The sequence below is a fragment of the Lepisma saccharinum genome, chromosome 27 (genome assembly GCF_977018435.1).
Source record: "Lepisma saccharinum chromosome 27, izLepSacc3.1, whole genome shotgun sequence".
NCBI lineage: Eukaryota > Metazoa > Arthropoda > Insecta > Zygentoma > Lepismatidae > Lepisma > Lepisma saccharinum.
In genome coordinates, this window is record NC_139255.1 from 46,323,191 (window position 1) to 46,344,751 (window position 21,561).

Below are 21,561 nucleotides of genomic sequence, written 5' to 3' on the forward strand. Positions count from 1 at the left end.
ATGCTATGCTATTTGGAGCACTGCAGGACATGGGATGTAACGAAGAATGAAACTAAAAATAATTTGTCTTTGAAATTACACAGTACAAGAAGCAAAGATTACATGACAACAATGCTATCGATCTGCATAAATACCAGTACCGGAACCGAAATATATACCCTGCCCGACCCCTGTCCCACATCCCTAGCTGTTCCCCTATCCCACCCTGAGCCAAAGGTACCTACGTAAACGCCTAAATGAAATCAATTCAAGAACTACAAATATATATTATGAACAAAATATGTTAAGTATTATGAACAAAATATGTTATGTATTACACCAATAGGTATCAGAAGTAACAATACAGATCAAATTAAGTAATGTACATACATCCAAGGATGGAAAGGATGATACATAAAGTAACATGTATAAATATGTTCAAGGTAGTCTTATCTGCACTTCCGTTTGTACTGAGCACCCTCGTTTTCTCATTTCAAGCTCCAACAATAGTCAGCTAACATAGTAACCCCACACTTTCCCTTGTACCTTTCTTCCAAGACACGAATGGTCTGATGAAATCGTTCACCATGTTCATCTGATACTGCACCAAAGTCTAAGTGACTGTGTAGATAATGAAGCTTTAGGGACATGCGACAACCCATTGCATGAAAGCTCAGTAGCAGTTCTTCTACAACTTCGGCATAATGTTCAGATTATCGGTTTCCAAGGAAATTTGTTATCACATTCTTCACGCTCTTTTCTCGTTTTCATGCAGAATTTCGTCGAATGTTGAATGTTTAATGAGTTCTCTAATCTGTGGTCCAACGAAGATTCCTTCCTTTAACTTTGCATCTGTGATATGTGGAAATATTGTCTTTAGGTACTGGAAACCACCACCCTCTTTATCTAGTGCCTTCACAAACACCTTCATTAATCCTAATATTATGTGTAATAGTGGTAAGTACACATTTTTTGGATCAACAAGAGGCGTGTAACTAACACTTTTCTGTCCAGGAACCATCAACTTTCTTGTGGGCCAGTGTTTCTCTTTCGCTCTGCTGTCCCATTCACACAGAAAACAACAGTTTTTTGTATATCCTGATTGCATTCCCAAAAGCAGACTAAGAACCTTAAAATCAGCACAAATGTGCCAAGCATGATCTGCATACTTCATTCTGTCAAGCAAGAGCTTCATATTTTGGTATGATTCTTTCATACCTACAGCATAGGCGACTGGAATAGCAGGGTGACTATTGGCATTGTGTAATAACAGAGCTTTAAGACTGAATTTCGAAGAATCAATAAATAAACGCCATTGATTCATGTCATACTCAATGTTTAATGCAGGCATAAGTCCGAACACATCTGTACAGTACACCAAACCTTCCTGACATCTGAAAAAATTCACTAGATCACTTCCACGACAGCGATACATTGTTACTTTTGTGTCCTTTCCCAAAAGGTTCCAACCTTGTAGTCTCGAAGCTAATAGTTCAGCCTGTGATTTGGACAATTGCAGATCTCTCACGAGATCATTTAGTTCTGCTTGGCATATTATATGCGGTACCTTTGAGTTGATCTTCACTTCCTCGCTCAGTATCACAGTCACTCAACATCCAAATATTTGGTGGCACAGGAACAGGTAACTCATTACAGTGTGGAACAGGCCTAATAGCAGAAGATGCACATGGATAGTTGATAGACTTGTTTGTTTTTGCGGTTATTCCACGAATGTCTGTTAAACAAAAATAACAGTCTGTGGTGTGGTGTTGTGGCTCACGCCACACCATTGGCACGGCAAATGGCATTGTCTTGTGTGTTCCGTTCAACCATCCCCGAAGGTTCACAGCACAGGATTTACAACACACGTGCAGAGCCAATTTTTTATCCTGGTCCCCGACTTTGCAGGAAAAGTACGATTCATAAGCCTTTTTCACAGCAGGTGTCAGGTGAGCAACATTGGACTTAACAGTCACTCTTCCACATATGTAACAGAACTTGTTTGGGTTATTTACACAACTTCTTGGCATGATTTACAGTAAAGATACATCAAACACATATAATGTCAGAACCGGAGATACTTGTCACATCCGAACAGGAATATCTAACAGTCACACGTAGCAAAAAACTGAAATCTTTGTGCTGCAAGTCATGCTTTCAGTACCTTCTGAGCAGTACATTAACACTGTGTGAACTCATACAAGAGTTCTCGGAACAGACAAACATCCAGAACAACAATGATAACAACACACAAACACACTCTCAATAATGTACCACCGGCTTCTGATATGGATTTTCACGCAGTGTTGCAACTCCACAAGGGGAAGTGTTGCCACCTTGAAAGAGGGAAATTTCATATTTTAAAAAAACCCTTTTTTCCCATTTGCGGGAAAATGGAGGCTGATAGAAACAAATGCAGTAGTGCTCCTACATCAGGGTACCAAGGGGTATTATGGTCCCTACATACCATCCAGGAAAGAAAACCTTTGTTACACATAATTGAATGTGAAACTGGCAAACACCACCAAAATAACTGCCTATTCAGTGCACATTTGGAGGTTTTTAGTGTCTATAAATTCTCACTCTACCACACACAAGATATACATTTTTATATTATAATAAAAGGTCATATAACTATTTTTCACATGTGTTTTTTATTAATTTCCACATAATTTAGATCAAAATCAATTTTATAAGAAAGATAGTGCAAATGTTATTTTTAGCATTCTTGAATATTCATTTTATTCCTACTTTTGGTAAGTTCTAAAATTCAAAAACAATACAAATCAATAACACTGACTTCTCCTTTGTGAACACTGGAAATGATGATTCGAATTCATGCTAAATTTAGCATCAACTTAGGAAGAAAAATGTTCAAAATTACATTACAAAATACAAAAAAAGGTGGGGAGCAATACTTTACAAAAATTACACTAGAAATATTAATACTCTTTGTGGTACATGGTCATGACTTGAATGTATAAAGTTTTGACTATTCACAGAAACATTTTCAATGTACACAACACTTTGTCCACTTACACAATTATCAAAATTCATATCAACACGTCAACGGGTAATAGTACAATTTCTTTCTACAGACCTTTAAAGTTGGCCTGTAGGGGTCATCGATAGGTTACAGAAAAGGCGAGATGTTAAGAGAGAAAATGTATTCCAACCATCTTATGGCACAACATGTATATATATATACATATATAAAGAATTCAGTCGAACAATCGCACACACGCACATTCATACACCAATACTAACAAATGTTTAGTCTTAATATTCTGTGGTATTGTCAACATCACTGATATGCAAATAGGGGTATCATGTTCTCCGTCTTTTAGACGGTGGCGTTGTGATGGGACTTGAAGATTTTGAACCAGCGTCATCTTTTATGGAACCTCTCGTCGCTCGTTTTGTACCTCTCTTTGGTGTGTCTTCATTCCTTTCCGAGTCTCTTGTCTCTTTCGTTCGATCTTTTCTAGAACTGACCATCACTGGAAAATAAGATGGGGAAAATTAAAAATCTCCTCCAGCTGCGTGAATTAAAATATAGGTTGGTGCAAGGTGGGTTGATTTGAATCGCAATTTAAATAAACAATTTATAGAACAATGTACATAAGTATTATGTAGATATCAGAATCACTTTTGGTTAAAGTACATTAACCTTTACTGGCCCGACGATACCATATGATATCATCAAAAGTAAGGTCGTACCATATGGTATCATGGTGCTGATTACGAAATGGATGTGCTTTTTGGACCTTCATACTCTTATGTTTGGGTGAAAACTCTGACAACAGGTCTGTCCGCTCCCCTCTGCAACATATCCATGCCACATTTCCGAACAGTTTCACATTTTGGCTCATTATTCAACATGTATGGCACCCAGGAACATGAAACATGTTTCATTCTCTTTGGAAACGTCCATTCTTTGAAAATAATACTAAGGTTTACACCTTCTCTCCAAAATAGCAGGGGATGAGAGGCAAACTCCAGATGTTTATGTTTTTTTTCCATTGAAATTCCAGGGTTGTGCTCCCCCAAGCCCCCTTCATTGGCTCATCATTCTAAATTGTACATGGTTGCATGCTCTGATGTTTTATTCCGGTCCTCTAGTTAGTATGCAACCAGGTTCTAAAGTTGTTTCAGAGCATTCCGAACCGAAGTAGGGGGGTTTAAAGTGCATATAAATGCATATTATGTGAAAAAATCATTAAATTGATAGTTGTTTTTTTTAAATATATTTGTTTACTTGGTTAATGTTTCGTCTGTGGAGTGTTTCTGAGAGTAAAATTTTCAAGCACAGGTGTTCGAAAACCTCTGTTTATGCGCTGCAGGGCAGACGCCCCCCCCCTCCCTCGCGTATACCTGGCAATGACAAAGAGAACACGTGCATCCCCTCCCCCAGCCTTCTACCTTGGCCTATATAAGGCAACTGAGATTTTAGCTCGTAAACAGTCTGTACTCTGTTGAATTAGTGTAGTTTGCATTGTGTGAAGATGCCGAAGGAAAAATCATCGAAGATTGTTTTACTGGAACAGTGGATTATGGGAGAGCCTACTTTACAAACGGACGGGAGAGCGATTTTCTGCAGAGTATGCTTCTTTTTCCAATATCATTTCTTCATTCGGGTATCTTGAGTTAAAATGCGTATGTCTTATTTTCAGAAATTTTATGGCCAAGCGGAGATAGAGAAGACAAGTTCCTAATCTTCGTCACAGATGCAGCACCTTACATGATTAAAGCAGGAAAAGCATTACAAGTGTTTTATCCCAAGTTGACCCATGGAACGTGTGTTGTACATGGTCTTCATAGAGTTGCGGAAGAAATTCGTGCACAGTTTCCAGATATAAATAATGTGATTTCTGTGAAAAAAGTATTTCTGAAAGCACCTTCGAGAGTGAGGATCTTCAAAGAAATGTTACCCGACACACCCCTGCACCTGAACTGATATTAACAAGGAGGGGCACGTGGATTCAGGCGTCGCTGTATTATAGTAGACATCTCCAGGACGTCCAACAGGCAAGTATTTTTTTCCAGTAATTTCTTTTAAGGTGTAGTATTATATGGATGTGAAACTTGGTCCCTTACATTGAAAGAGGAACATAAATTGAGAGTATTTGAAAATAAGATCCTTCGGAAAATCTTTGGACCTAAAAGGGATGAGGAGACAGGTGAGTGGAGAAGGTTACGTAATTTAGAACTACATAATTTGTATTCATGTCCAGATATTATTAGAATAATTAAATCAAGAAGACTTAGGTGGGCAGGCCATGTGGCACGAATGGGAGAGGAAAGAGGAGTTTACAGGATTCTTGTTGGGAAACCTGATGGTAAGAGACCTGTAGGAAGGCCAAGACGAAGATGGAGGGACAACGTTGAGATGGACCTAAGGGAAATCGGTAGGGATGGAAAAGAGTATATAGAACTTGCTCAAGATAGGGAAAGATGGAAGGCCTGTGTTGCTGCAGCCATGAACCTTCGGGTTTAAGAAGGCTAGAGAGTTAGTTAGTAATTTCTTTTAAGGACAATGCTAACTGTGTATACTTTTGTAACAAAGGTAGAACTCGATCCAGAGGAAGCAAAGTGTCCAGAAGCGCTGGATGCATGCCAGAAAGAAACTGTGCAAAGCCAATTGGCTTTCGTAAATGCACACTTTGCATCCCTCCCTTCAATTGTGATGCAACTGGAGACAGAAGGAATGTCTTTCTGTTATGCTCTCACTCTTTGGGAAAATGTCAAGAAAGAAATTGTATCCGTTCCAACATCAGTGGGGAGAATTATTGCAGAAAAGGCAGATGAAGTAACTCCCAAGAACCCAGGTTTGAATGTTTTGTGCAAAGTGAAAGCCGTGTGCTACAAGGTGAATCAACAAGATCTCACGCCAGAGGACATAGCTGCATTGAAATATTGTCCAATGACAAGCTGTAGTCTGGAGTGCACCTTTTCTTCATACAAGGATATACTAACTGATAAACGGAAAAAATTCACTCTAACCAATTTAGAGAGATATGTTGTAGTGCACTGCAATTTACATAAATTCAAAACTACTTAACGATTTTCGTTATATTGTGTTTAACAACTGGAAATAGTAAATTCAATTTAATACAAGATTTTGCAACCTTACTTGTCATGGAAGCTGTTGTTACTTCGTCTTTACCTTCAATGGTCACTATGTGTGTGTAGTAGCTTCTTTAAAAAATAAATGTATTTCGAGGAATTTTTTTGTGCCTATATTTTTCCTTTAGTGCATAATTTGCATATTTGAGTGCATATTTTAATTGTTTTAGTGCATAGATGCATACATATTTTCCACTTTTTTAGTGCATATTGATCTGCACTTTAATGATGAATCTATGACAAATCGTAGTGGCCGCGGTGGCTCAGTCGGTAACGCGTCTGACTACCATGCTAAAGGTCCCGGGTTCGATCCCCGGCCGGTTCAAATCCGGGAACTTTTCTAACGGTGGAAGCGGCCCCGGCGCCTACCCAGCGTCGAATAACATGGGTACCTGGGGGAAACCCTGGGGGGTAAAGGCGGTCAGGGGCGTGATGCTGATCACATCACCCCCACTCCCGACCGGATCAAGAAAGTGTGGGGCCTTACCCCCACACCCCCTATACGCCTTCATGGCATGGTGCTATGCACAGGGGAACACTTTACCTTTACTTTATGACAAATCGTGTAATACGAATTATATAACAGAAAGAAGAACATATTACCTATTAAGAAATATTACGAATATGTAATTTATTGTTTCTGAATAGCGTATTTGATGAATTAGGGTATAAGTACAAAAAAAATACATAACGTGTGTAGTTACTGTCGTATTTCAATTAATTCACACGGAACAGTAGACCTCATTTCTGATTGGCCTACTTTATTTGAAATATTTCTTAACGTTCACACATTTATTAGTGGCCAAATTCACACACACGTACAGTCCCGTGCGAATTAATTGAAATACAACAATAACTACACACTTTACGTATTTTTTTGTACTTATACCCTAATTCATCAATTACACTATTCAGAAACAATAAATTACATATTCGTAATATTTCTTAATAGCTAATATGTTCTTCTTTCTGTTATATAATTTTTATTATACGATTTGTCAGAGATTCATGATCATGAAACTATAGTCAAGTTTGAGACTCTATCATAAACAACCATTGTTCCGATTAATTCGCACGGGACTGTAATAAAACTGTAATTGTATCTCGCGACTGATCATATTAGCCCCATCTATTTGACTCTCTTTGCACCGAAGCATTTAGCTGGTTACACGGTGGAACACAGAGTCGTCTAGTTCGTTGCTTTGGACTCAAGTAGTGCATTTGGTGTCTGAACCATTTGCACTACGTTCTGGGTCGGTGTATGTGTGGTGTATGATCACGTGGTGCATGGTAATTAATCAAATGACCGTTTAAAGCAGCAGACGGGCATTTGTTGAATGGTCTGAACTTCAACAACGCCTTCCATCCACTTGGTTGAACATCATTTCCTTGCAGCGAACTAGACGGGGCTATTAATTTTCCACATACGACCGGTGTAATGAGGGATGTAATTTTTCAGCAGTAATTCATTTACAAAAAATAAAGAATAGTAAAAAAAATTACCTTCATCTTTCTCTATTTCTTCCTTATCTTTGCTCTTTGCCTTTGAAGCCTTTCCTTCCTTTTCAGTCTTTGGTTCTTTTTTAGATTCCTTCATATCCCTACTTTCTTTCTTTGATTCCTTTTCCTTCGGTTCCTTCTTCACCTCCTTGTTCTCCTTCTTCGAATCCTTCACATCTTTCCCCTCCCTCTTGACTTCTTTTGTTTCTTTGTTGTCTCTTTTGTTCTCTTTGGAATCCTTGTTTTCACGTTTTGCTTCTTTACCCTCTTTCTTTATTTCCTTTGTTTCTTTACTGTCCTTATCCTTAGTTTCCTTAGGCTCCTTCACACCAACTTTTATTTTCTCCTTGATGATGTCTGCGAAGTCTGAATCAGGCAGACAAAAGTCTTTTTCTTCGTTCGGGAATGGTAACAGTTCACTCTCATCCTAAAACGAGAAAGGGATCCATGAGAAACATTGGGTAAGGCTGTTGAATTGACCCTTCCTAATACAAATATGTATGATACATGGTTGGAAAGGGTATGAATCATGTACGATTTATGGTGAGGAAACAATTGGAAGTGGAAAAAAAACATAGTTTTCAGTTTGAGCTCCACTAAAAATGAAACATAATGAGCCTAATTTGCGTGAAGATGTAAGTTACATGCCTAATTTGTTTTACAGTAAAACCTGTCTATCCCAGAACATGATGGTTCCGAGCAAACTTTTCCATCTTAAAGGTTCCTTCTTATACAGAGTTGACTTTAAATACAGTATAAAGCGCTGCAGGAAATAATGGAAAAGGCAGATTTACATTTCGCATTACTTATAATGTAGAGTACTACTGCATATGCGTACATGAATAAAAATGCGTACATTCATCAATTTCATCATATCATCCCCATCATCCCCATCTTTGCAAATTGGCCAAAAGTGGCATAAAAAGCGAAGTAAAATGGACACTAACAAACATCCATGCCCATGCCAGAATTCGAACCCGAGACCCCTGGCATCGTAGCGCGATGTGCATAGAGGGAAAGAGAAAGATTGAAAGATGGAATAAGAGAGGTGAAGAAAGACTGAGATAAAAGAGAAGAAAAAGAAAGAAACAAAGAGAGATAACAAGAAAAATAGAAAGATGATGAAAGAACAGAGGAGAAATAGACAAAGAAAGGTGGAGAAAGAGGGTAAGAGATGAAAGAAAGAAAATGAATCGTAACAGCTATGAGTATTGTAGCACATTCTTTCATATCGACAATGTTACCGATAAGCGAGTGGCAACAGAGGCGTGTTCCACTTACAGTATTGCATTGTTTTCTTGCGAGCGACAAAAATAAAGGAAGAAATTTCCGTCTTACTGAGAATAAAAACATCTCGTTGGCCTTTAAATGGTGTTCCGTTTCCACGTTAAGGAGGTTTCCGCCTTAAGCAGGTATAAAATCGGTCCGTTCTGGGGACTTTCTTTCCATATTTACAGGTTTCCTTCTTATAGAGGTTCCAGGATATGCAGTTTTTACTGTATAAGGATTGTTGGATTTAGTTATCTTAGCATAAATAATATATTTAGAGGTATTTACGTTAAGAGAACCAAACCTAACAACATAGGGATTCCTTGAGAAACGTCACAACGCAAGGTTGTCCTCACGTTGTGCGATGGAAGACAAGTGAAGTCAGGGTCTCCCTTATCGCACAACGATCAACCAACCTTGAACAATAAAATAACCAAAAAAACATATATTTCCCAAACAAATTGAAGGAAAACATCTTAAAATAACGACAATAATTTACAGCTATTAAAAAATAGAAACTTCAATATCCAAAAATAAAATGAAAACCATAAATACAAATGAAAACACGAAATAAAGAAAGTTGAATCCTAGTGGAAATTAGCATCTACATCCAGCTTAAAAACCAAAGTTTGACCTGGCAATACTGTGTGTTTACAACATGAATAAGGATACAGGAAAGAAGCTATGGTAAGAAGTCTTTCTTGGCTTTCCCCCTCCCCTTTTCTTAACATTTAATTAATCGCCCCCTACTTAGGTATCGTTGCAAATTAAGAAAAATATGTATTTTTATTCAATGAAAAACCCGTACCACATGGCCGGTTAAGATGAAAACTGAAGGTGTACTTTGACAAGAGATTTAGACTTGCTTTAATTACAATTAATGCATGCAAAATTAATGATTCAGACTTCATCCTGGATGGGGAATGGCCACATAACTTTATTTAATATTTTTACAAAACTTCACGCATACAAGAATGTAATTATTCAGAAAGAAAGTGAACAAATTTTAATCACAACTTAGTACAATTTTAGATTTCCAAATATTCAACTTTATCAAATCTCATGTAAGTTCACGACACTAAAAAAAATAGCGAAAATTCTTGACCTAAAGCATGATATCTTGACTGATAGACATCCTGTATAATTATTAGGGAGTGGGGTTTAGGTGCTAAAAAGCTGGAAAAGATTTTTTTTTATGTTCTAAAAACAGTGGAAATATGTCAGGGTCAGTGATGTGCGGTGACATTGGGGAAGCAGATCCCGAAAAATTAAGAAAACCAAGAATTGACTGCTTCTACATGGTACGTTATAATGAAAAAATTAGCACTCTACCTGATACTGTTTCCATAACGTCTAAGGGAAAGATGAATGTCCTGGTGAAGTTGCTCACTTTTTCATAAATATAAAAATTGACAATTATTCTCAATCTTTGATGATGAATGTATATGATATGAAGTTAAAAGTGAAAGTGATCGTAGATTCGGAATCTGCACGTCAAGACCTACCCATAGAGTATATGGAAGGAGGTCAACGATTGATCATGGCTTGCTTCATTGAGTTGGTGTAATTTCCAGGAAAAATTCCCCATGGAAAGATTAACTGCTGTTAAGATTATAACAGAATTTTGGGGTCATAGAAACATACATTGCGTCCTTTTCGATCTTCAGCCGAGAGATCGGGAGAAGCGTGGCGGGCAGCGCTGGCGGAGATGCCGACATTTGCGGCCTGTAATGCCTGCTTATTTTTATGGACATATGCAGACATTTATATAAATATTGCCAAACAAGCACTAACCTGTGTTATAATTTATCATCTGTAATTCATCCAAGTTCTACCCTTATATACACAAAAAAATACGCTTTAGAAACGATGTTAAGAGCCACAGATAATAAAACATTTTAATCATAGTTTTGACCAGTAACGTCCTGCTTAAGTTTATATCCTTGAAAGAGTGCTAATGTGTCGATGGGGATCGTTTGGAGATTTCGAATGTGCAACACTGTATCAAGATTACGCTGTAGACGAAACCGTTAAAAATCAATGGTGTTCGTGAGCTTCCTTGCAATCCGAAATCTCCGAGCTCGAGTTTTTTGTTTCTTCGCGACAGAGCTGTGAATATAGTGGCGAGCAGATGTAAACCAAGAGCGTGTTAATTTCGTACTGTGCACAAGAGTGTTATTGTTGGTTATTTGCCGTTACTTGTTTGTGTAATTTCAGTGTGTATGTGTGTTGTGTCAGTAAGAGGATTGGAATGCCAGCCGCAAGGTTCACGTTACGAGGGGGCTGATAAGTTCTCGGCCTGACCCAGAAGGACTCTAGCTACATGCACGAAAGTTTCAGGCTATTCAACGTATTCTCCCCGAAAGTCTACACACTTGGCACTTGGTGGATATCAGTTTGAACAACTCTTATAACACAGGTTAGTGCTCGTTTTGCAATATTTATATAAATGTCTGCATATGTCCATAAAAATAAGCAGGCATTACAGGCCGCAAATGTCAGCATCTCCGTCAGCGCCGCCCGCCATGCTTCTTCCGATCTCTTGGCTGAAGATCGAAATGGACGCACGGTATATTTACAGAGCTACGGACTTGCATGTACTTTTGCAGAGCTCTCGAAAATGAAAAAATGGCTTAGGGGACTAGAAAGACCTTCTAGGGTAAAAAAAAAACAGTGAAGCACATACCTCATCGCTCATCGCCAGAAACTCACAGGGACAAGTTTCCGGTAATTCAAAAGCATGGAGTCAAATGGGGAAAAACATGGTGGAGCCCCGCTATTCGCAAGATGATCCCAGAATCAAACACTGTTTGACCTTGGGTCTCTTGTTTCAAGTGGAAGGTTCTGTGATTGGTCCACTCAAGGTCACTTCTCCCCTTCGTGGAAGACACCCTCCTCTTTTCCCGCTCAACGGAAAGAATGGGTATCAGTTTGAGTGGGAGAGGCTTGTTCGAGGTACCTGTCCGACATCTGGTTCATTCATTATATCCTGACATTTTTATGGCTTGACTGAGCTCCCTTCGATGAGCAATGGTTCTTGTGCCGCACTGTGTTTTTACCCTTAGGGAAAATGAGTTTGAAACTAATATTAGCATTGAACAAAAAATCAAGCTTTGATTTATTTTTAAGTAATATTTTACCATGTTGTATTATTACGCTTTTCAAAGCATGAAAAGCTTAGTAATTCTGACATTTCGACAATAGGATCAAAACTTGAACATTTTTCTACGACAATACGTCATGCACCAAGGACCCCACTGCTTCATTTGGTGCTTATGGCAATATTTTTTGTTAGAAAGGTCTGCTAGTTTTACTACTTCTTTCCTGCCTCTGGTATCCTTGAATATCCAAAAACATTAAATGCGGTTAAAATGCATTACTGCATTGGGCAGGAGTGGTTGGGAGGACGATCGCAATGATTGAAACAATTTTCAAAATTTTCACACATCGCAATATTCACAAATCCACTTTCGCACCTCGTAGTTCTTTCCGTAATAAATAGTAAACAATGCCAACACTAAAGTTTTTGAAGCAAACAAATAGAAATTCACCGGCCTGAAAAGCCATAACTTTTCACCTCGCAAAGTGCTTGAAAAAGTGTGACCGCGGCCAGCGAGTTTTACCAACTGTATTTGGTGGATGTGTCCATGGACATGTTAGCTGTTGTAATAGACCTAACGTTCGGAAACGTTTATCTTCACATAGACTATATCATCCGTATGTCAGCAATCATATTTTTGTGTTTCTCCTGTGTTTTGAAACTTTACAGTTTATTTATGAATATAAATTTTAACTAGCTTGGTGGATATGCTACATCACTGGCAGTATACAGTACACTCAATCGTGCAGTTCGCAACACTGAGGACATCAGCAAGCTGACCAATGGCACTCTCTGCTTTCTTCCAGCCCTTACGGGTTGGAAAACAAGCTTTGTCTCCACACAACGTCCCCTCCCACAGAAGAAATATGAGGGCAAATAAAAAAGACTTTGCCTCTAATTTATTTCTAGCTTGTTATAAGTGTTATTACAAAAGCGAGATATACGAGCGATACAGTATGCTTTTCTTGGAACGGCCCTATTGTAACTTCTGATTCTTCCACGGCACGGCGCTGTTATCAGTTGGCAAAGATGGCCAGAGTGCTCAGGAAGTCCACGCCATATGAGCAGTGAAGTGTTATTCGTTTTTTTATGGCACAAAGGACAAACAACCACAGATATCCACAGGGAACCATCCAGTGTATGGGGACAAGTGTTTATCAGTGCAAAGTGTGCGGTGGTGGTGCAAGGAGTTTGAAAATGGACAGGAAAATGTGGAGGACAATGAACCATCGGGCCGACCTCATTCCTCGCTGACACCGGACAACATTACCCGTGTTGATGAAATGGTGAAAGCTGATCGACGTGTGAGGGACATTGCCACTGAACTTGGCATTTCCTATGGTAGTGTTTGCGACATTGTTCACGATTCTTTGGGATACCGCAAGTGTCGTGTCGGTGGGTTCATAAGCTTCTTCGCTGCACATATGGTGTGGATTTCCTGAGCACTCCGGCCATCTTTGGCAACTGATAACAGCGCCGTGCCGTGAAAGAAATCGGAAGTTACAATAGGGCTGTTCCAAGCAAAGCCTACTGCATCGCTCCTATATCTTGCTTTTGTAATAACACTTATAACAAGCTAGAAAAAAATATGCGCAAAGAGTTTTCGATTTGCACTCGTACATTTTTAGCTTGTATTTCTTATTTTCTTGTTACTTTTATTTTAACATTTCAGCCTGTATTTTAACATTTCAGTCTAATGCTACTATAAAAACATGTGGACAGAATCCACAATAATAATCAAATAAATGAAAATACTAACCTAAAACTATTATGAAAAACATTTTCACAAAAAAGTCATTCAAAATGTATTAACAAAATGTGTGTGTGTGTGTGTATATATATAATAATTGTACTTGATGCAATACTTTTCAATGGGCGATGAAAGATTAGGAATTAATTAATTAATTCGACTACACTATGAATTTAAGCAAACAAGAACTGTATATGATGAAGAGGTCTGCTTGGGATATCAACCAGGTGATTTCCAGATAGGCTTCCGTTCCGAGCTTTCGAAAGCTAGCATCACTCTCATCTTTCGGAAATCACCTGGTTGATATCCCGAGAAAACATCTTCATCATTTGCTGCCAGGAAAGCTTCAAGAATTGTATTCCACTTTTTTTTTTGTTGGCTTCCTGATAGTCTATTAACTAATTGTTCCCCAAATGAAGTAAATTTACAATGGTCTGCATTTCACTTGAAAATAAAAAACAATACAAACTAGCCTCTGATCACAGTACGAACTTGAAATAATTATTTAGTTTCTACTTCTATAAAAACATGTTGTTATGAAAAAATTAGCATAATTTTAACCTTTGGTGATTACATATTAGCTTTTCAAGTCTTCTCAATGGTGATTATTGTCTTTGCCCTTCTATTATTTTATTATGAAAATAAAATACTTATCTTTCTCTCTGCAATGTACTAAAATGAAAATAGGCATGTGCTTAAAGATAGACAAGTAACTATAATTTCTATGCGAGTGAGCCTACAGTTTAAAGTGAGATCAGAATCATAGAAATAGTTCCTCTACAAAGATCAAATCCAGTGTTTCAACAGCAGTCACAAAATTATTATCATTTGAATGCTCAAACAAAAAATAATAATAATATAAAAGGCAAGTTTATAAACAAGTAAATTCAAACAACATACTCTAACTTACCAATGCTTGTAAATCATACATTGTATCTAAATGCTCCCATATCACTTTCGAAGATACATCTTTATTAATGGAACTGCGAAACTTCTCTACAATGCATGCCATTTGGAAGTATTTGTTGATTCCTGCAAGCAAAGGTACAGAATCTTAATATATGCAACAGAAATGTGAATAGAATATATTTTAATAAGACAGCAGATTTTATCATTCTATTTCTTCTGGGTTGACAGTTATGCTTTCGTGTCATTTCTGGTTGTTTTCGCTTAATATTTTAAATGCTGATAAGCTTTGAGGTACATGGTACAATGTTCTTGTTTGTTTGTGAAAATTGGTGTTTGGATAACACTTTTTGAAAAGTAAGACTCTTACAGTAACCATTACTTTAAAAAGTAACTATGAGTAACTTCAGCCATTAGTTTATTCTAGAAAAGTTATAACTAGCAAGAGTGCACTGCATGATGAACTACAGCCTGTTTTTTTTTTACACTAAATTTGCAATAATTTGTAATATGCTCCTTACTTTCAAACATTTAAGTGCAGATGTAAGAAAATACATGTGAAATTATGTTACCCACTAAAACTCTTCCTCAACAAATGTATGTGCATCACATTTTATTCCTATTTAGCAAAAAGTGATTTCACTAATGTTCAAACACATATATAAGTAATTGTAAATTTCATGGTAACAGTATGGTACAGTGAAAACACAACACTCGTTTATTTCCTAATTATTTACATTTGTACTTACCTGTTATGAATAGCGGAACATTTTTGAACGTGGGATTTTGCTTTTTTCACTGAAAAAAGCGTAATTTTTAACATTACAAGTATTTATTGTTCGTTGCTAATTCGCTTTCGTTACACACAATATGGCAGGCAAATCTTGACTCACGTTGTCTATCGTCAGCTGATATGCAGTGTTTCCAAACTTATTAACCGAAATATGCCACACAAACTATTCACAGGTTTTTAAGCTAAAATTGATCCACAAACCATTCACGGAAGGTTAGGTTAGGCAAACATAGAAAATTAAATTGGAAAACAAAAACCGCTCACATGTCATCTTGTAAAACTACCGCGTGGTTGCTACAGTAACTAATGGTGGCAAGAGCTATCGTGCATCAGAGATACAGTAATGTCGAAAAATACATGATTTACCAGCCAAATAAGTTGAACGAAGAGAGAAAACAGTTCCACAAGCTTCCAAAAGTCTACAGGAACTCAGTTCTGTAAATAGTTTCTCCTGTAAATTTGAAGAAATGTGTTTTCACTATACCATACTGTTACCGATTACTCATTACATAAAAAAAGTAACTCATTACTTCCAAAGCCTGGTTAAAGTTTCGTAAGTGTATATAAATAAACATTAAGTAACATTTTCTAATCCCAGCTTATTTATCATTGACTCCCATTAGTAAAAAAGGCTTACGAACTCAATTGTTAATGATGAAATTCAGGAGATATAACAATGGAAAGGAATGGATCATCACCTATGACAATTCATGTACTTAGAATTTATTTGCAAGTACTTAGAGTACTTTACATTTATGTATTTGCATGTTTATAACTTTATATGAATATATAATTATTTATTTTATGAAAAATATGTATATAGAAGGTAATTAGAGGTACTAAACGCTATGCATATGGTTTTATATTCATTACTGCAAAGTATGTAATGTATCAATCGATAATATTAATGTTTATAATATTGAAAATAAGTTTTTATGGTTTATGAACCGCTTTGAATGGTGGTAATGGTACGAAAGAAGACGGTCCCGGTACTCGAACCCGCGATATGTAATATTATTAATTAGTACTATGTAATAATGTTATATGTTATAAAAGACGATGGTACGAGATGCCAGACAGAATACTGTCTCCGAATCTCGACTCGGCTGTGAAGGTAGACAGAGAGAATGAATTAATATTCCGCGCAGGTAGAGGAGAAAGGAATTTGGGGAGTGTGCGTTCAAGGTCAAATGACGTCAGAACAAAGGAAGAACCTGATTGACCAATCAGAGAACGCGTCGGTAGGTTTTCAGAACCGGTTTTTTCAAGGTTAACCAGTACGCAAGAACAGGGGAAAGCTATGCAAAAAAAAGTTTTTGCATTCGAACTTTAGCCCCACATTGTTTTCTCTGTACACAAGATGGGGAGCATAATATATCCATTCACTCTTCATTTGCACAAAATTCTGGACATTTATTACTATTATTGTCTCAAGTTCCTTTTGTTTTATTGAGATTTCATCACGCAACAAATGCGATTTTAACATGGTTCGATTTTGATTTACTTCTATTAACACATACTGCAGCGTTTTAGCCATTACTTACAATTTTGTTCAATATATGCTTTTGTGGTTAGGTTAGGCAGGTCAGGTTTGATTATCTTAGCATTAAAATGAAGTCCCTAAATGCATTCTACTAAGGCTCCGATTTACTTCTACATTAATTCCCATACTTACAGTCGCTTGTCAACGGAAAATATATTGTCCATGGGAAGCGCACATGCTTGCGTAAGGTAATTTTTAAGTTGTTTTTCAATACAAATCCAAACAGTGCTCATTACTTTAAGGAAGGTTCAAATTTCGTGTGATAATGATTGCCAAAATTCTACGATAATTAGTCATCCTGCTAGGAGAATTTGAAAGCAATCAAAAAAATCGGAACTGTTACCCTATTATTATTATAAAGGGATATTCTCTTAAACTTACACGGAAGAGGAAAAAGTATTTGACTGGACTTAATGTTGTTGAAAGTCATACCTAATTCGTTAATTAACTTGACAGCATGTTATTAGCTTCCCTTGGTGTGACAGCCATTAAAGCAAAAGTATAAAATACATGTACCATAATAATAACAAAGAATTTTACAGTCTTCCGTAATTTGCAAAACATATCCCATGTAGGCACCATAACCTTATATACAAGGGTTCAGCCCAAAACAAATATTCTTACTTTTAAAACCTCGTGTTACCCTTTTAGTTGCAATAAATCGTACTGTATGAATTAGGCTAAAAAATTGTTGGAAAATAATGTGTGGGAAGTTCTTCTTGAAATCTTGCAAGTAAATTTGACACATAAAGAGATTTCAGTACCAGTTTCATAGATCGCTTCCGAAACACACAATATGGCGGGCATATCTCGACTCATGTTGTGGGTATGCAGTGTTTCAACTTTCTTCACCGAAAAATACCTACTATCGTGTTCGTCACCGGTGGAAATTATACATTATGCACGGGTAGCTGATGGATAGCCCCACGAACCATTATGCACGGTAGCTGACCGATAGCCCCACAAACCATTTCCGATAAGGTTAGGTTAGGTTAAGTTATGTTACGCAAGCATAGTAAAAAAAAGGGGGAGGTTGGAACACTTACAGGGGGTTACATCATCAAATGTATGCAGCATCCGGTTGTCGTAGGGCAAGCAATGGCAATTGTGCGTCGGTGAGATATTTCTCTTGAAAAATACATGATTTCCTGGTCGAATATATTCCACGATGAAAGAAAATACCTCGACAAACATTGTAAACCTTGGAGAAACTCATTTCCGTAAGTAGTTTCTTGGGTAAAATTGAAGAAACCTGTCTCTGATGTATGAAACTGTTACCGAGATTTCTTGTACAAAAAATAAACAAAAGCTAGCTGTTATGGTCAATGGCACAATACCTACACTTTTCCATTCATTCTTTTTAATTGTATAATATCTAACAGCTAATGAAAACTACAGATATTGCATTTAATGCTAAAGAATAAACTTTAAAATACAATGAGTGGAAATAAACTTTCAAATATAATGGAAAAAATGCAAATATGTATTACTTGTAAACATGTCACCAAATAATTTACTTCCATGCATAAGAGAAAAAAAGGAAGAAGCAGTATATAGAAATAACAAGTTGACCTGGCAACACGAACACAGCCTTTTGTTCAATCATGTCTAGGGAGTGGCACTGGAATAATGGTTAAGTGCTCTGATAAAAAGTAAACAGCTGGCAAATAATATGAAACATTACACTAAAAATTATCAACATAATACAGAAATCTTGAAGGTTTTACAATCATGTGTTAAGAATAAAAGGGAAAAAGTCTCTGCAGCCCAGAAACATTTACCTATCATCTCTAGAATTTGGTAGGTCGCGGACATCTTCCAAATCGCCCCTCCACTTTTCTTTCGTAGCTTTGCCAATAAATGTTTCTCCAAAAAAAATGTATGAAAATGCCTTTAAAAGTTCACTCCACAACTAAACATCGAAAAAGTATGAAAATCAAAGGTTGACGGGTACGTTACGGACCGGCAAGTGTTGTGTGCACTTGCACCAATTTTGCAGATCGACCAGTCTCAATAAATTAAACCACCTGTTCGTCGCATAATATAGAAAAATGGATCTCTCGAAAAATATATATAGAAAATAAATTTCCTGTACATACATCAAGTAGCATGTATGACGGGCATACCGTAATATTGAAAAATAAAATTTTTCCTTTCAGCTGGCTCCGAATGTTATCACATTATACTGAATTTAGCACACACTGCCTTCTACAGGAGTTTAAAATTTTAGAACAATCTTACCTACAGGTTTATGGCCATTCATGGCATAAAATAACTGAACTTCCGCGTCGACACTCCACTCAAATTCTTCCGAAACATCGTTTCCCTTATCCTTCACCGCCATATTGGTAAACTAAACGCTGTGTGTATTCTGCGCATCTGATAGTCAGCTGTTACCGGCAAGTCGATCTGCAGAACAACATCAAACTGCGCAAGTAAGAGTCTGCTGCTACAGATTAGAATAAAATCATGTAATCATGTAAAACATTTCCAATTTTTCCCTCCTGTTAGCTAATGAATATTAATTAGCAATGCTTGATTGCGGTTCTCTGGCACATTACATGATTTAACAAAGGTCACAGTTTTGATTCGTGAAAACTTTGACACTCATTGGATTCGATACCAGGAATTGGGCCAAGAGAAGGCAATTAAGAAGTGGAAGTAGTGAGAAAGAGTGCAGAAATTGAGAAACCGAACACAACAAACTCACTCTGGTTCAAATGTAGATATATCAGAGTATGGGCGTAACTTGGGCCCTAATTTTGGACAGTGGCGATTTCTCTGGGTGTGTAAGTCGTGTGTCAACGGCCAAAGGAAAATGAAATAAAGAAGAAAGTATCTGTACTTTTATAAATTACGATTTTGAGCATTTTTCTTTAATTGTCAGTTTCGAGCACCCGGTAGTTTACGAACGCGGCGCAGCGCGCAGTTGTTGTCAGGCAGGCAGATCGGTCCCGCACTGCCAGGGCGTTGGAGAGGAAATACAACGTCTTACCACTGCCAAAACATAGGATGACCGCGCATGCGCACCCTGCCACCCACCACCATGGTTAGCTTCTCAAGGCGTTGTATTTCTTCCCAACGGTTTGGCTTTCATTCACGGTTGGAATTAGTACCACAACACTTTTTCCTTGTCTTCTTCTAATACGTAGCGTAAAAGGTAGGCATGTGCATGTGCTAGTGCAACGTCATACCAATGACGTCAGACTTGAACTTAAATGTGGATCTTGAATCTTAAGGGCCAAACAACACGATTCAGGAGCTCTTGTTTTAAATGGCGGCGTAGGAACATCATTACTTAAAAACTTGAACGAAGAAAGAAGTCATTTATTGCGAAAGACTGCCCTCAAAAATAGGCACAATAAAATTGGAAATAATTAATTTAAAACTAAAGATTGCCTCACATTCGGTACATTTTAAAATTGTATCACAATTCTTAGGTGACAGATTAATCAACACACTTGAGCAACAAACTGTTGTGGCAGCAATACATTCAAACCTCTCCTGCAACGAAGTGTTGTGGCAGCAATACATTCAATCCTCTCCTGCAACGAAGTGTTGTGGCAGCAATACATATCCGTTTCGTATTATTCCCACTAAATGCTTGCCACATGTGGAGAAATATTTCATTTTAAACTTTATTTCTACATATTTTCAAGCAGTTCTGCTATTATTTTGTGAAATAATGGTTAATTTTTAAAGAGCGTCTCCCATCAACCCAGAGTGTTGTGGCAGCAATGCATACTCGTTTCTTATCTTTTCCACAACATACATGCCATATGTTTTGAAATATCTGGTTTCAATTTCATATCTACACTCTTCAATGATTTCCGTCATACGTTTTATTTTTTTTTGCCGGATAAAATTTAATTTTTAAAACGTCCTCCTTCAACCCGCTCCTACAATGAAGTGTTGTGGCAGCAATACCCTATCCGTTTCGTATCTTTCAAAACTAAATGCATGCCACATGAAGAATATATTTTATTTAAACATAATTTCTGCTTTTAAATGGATTTTCTCAAGGAATTATGCCATTATTTTGTGGAATAACGAATATTTACAAAGAGCGGCTTCCTTCAGACCACTTCAGCAACACACTGTTGTGGCAGCAATTCAATCAAACCATTCTTGCAACAAAGTGTTGTGGCAGCAATACATTCAAACCTCTCCTGCAACGAAGTGTTGTGGCTTCAATACATATCAGTTTCGTATCATTCCCACTAAATGCTTGCCACATGTGGAGAAATATTTCATTTTAAACTTTATTTCTACATATTTTCAAGCAGTTCTGCCATTATTTTGTGAAATAATGGTTAATTTTTAAAGAGCGTCTCCCATCAACCCAGAGTGTTGTGGCAGCAATGCATACTCGTTTCTTATCTTTTCCACAACATTCATGCCATATGTTTTGAAATATCTGGTTTCAATTTCATATCTACACTCTTCAATGATTTCCGTTATGTTTTTTTTTTTTGTCGGATAAAATTTAATTTTTAAAACGTCCTCCTTCAACTTGCTGCCACAACAAACTGTTGTGGCAGCAATACATTCAAACCTCTCCTGCAACGAAGTGTTGTGGCAGCAATACATATCCG

General features: G+C 37.3%; 1 protein-coding gene across 1 annotated transcript; it reads right to left on the bottom strand.

The window, feature by feature from the left end:
- Positions 1–2,629: 2,629 nt before the first annotated feature.
- LOC145980449 (uncharacterized) lies at positions 2,630–19,351 on the bottom strand. Its single transcript, XM_083113545.1, has 4 exons — positions 19,208–19,351; positions 14,635–14,756; positions 7,609–8,032; positions 2,630–3,479 (listed from the first exon to the last, which is right to left on the bottom strand). The coding sequence occupies exons 1-4, from the start codon at positions 19,308–19,310 to the stop codon at positions 3,307–3,309; spliced, it is 822 nt and encodes a 273-aa protein (XP_082969671.1). The 5' UTR covers positions 19,311–19,351; the 3' UTR covers positions 2,630–3,306.
- Between the last annotated feature and the right edge of the window lie 2,210 nt (positions 19,352–21,561).

Excerpts from the sequence above, each read along its gene's own strand:
- LOC145980449 (XM_083113545.1), bottom strand. The coding sequence starts at position 19,310 with ATGGCGGTGAAGGATAAGGGAAACGATGTTTCGGAAGAATTTGAGTGG. Across the intron at positions 14,757-19,207 it reads GAATGGCCATAAACCTGTAG|GAATCAACAAATACTTCCAA; the intron begins GTAAGATTGTTC and ends CTTTGCTTGCAG. Across the intron at positions 3,480-7,608 it reads AGAAATAGAGAAAGATGAAG|TGATGGTCAGTTCTAGAAAA; the intron begins GTAATTTTTTTT and ends CTTATTTTCCAG.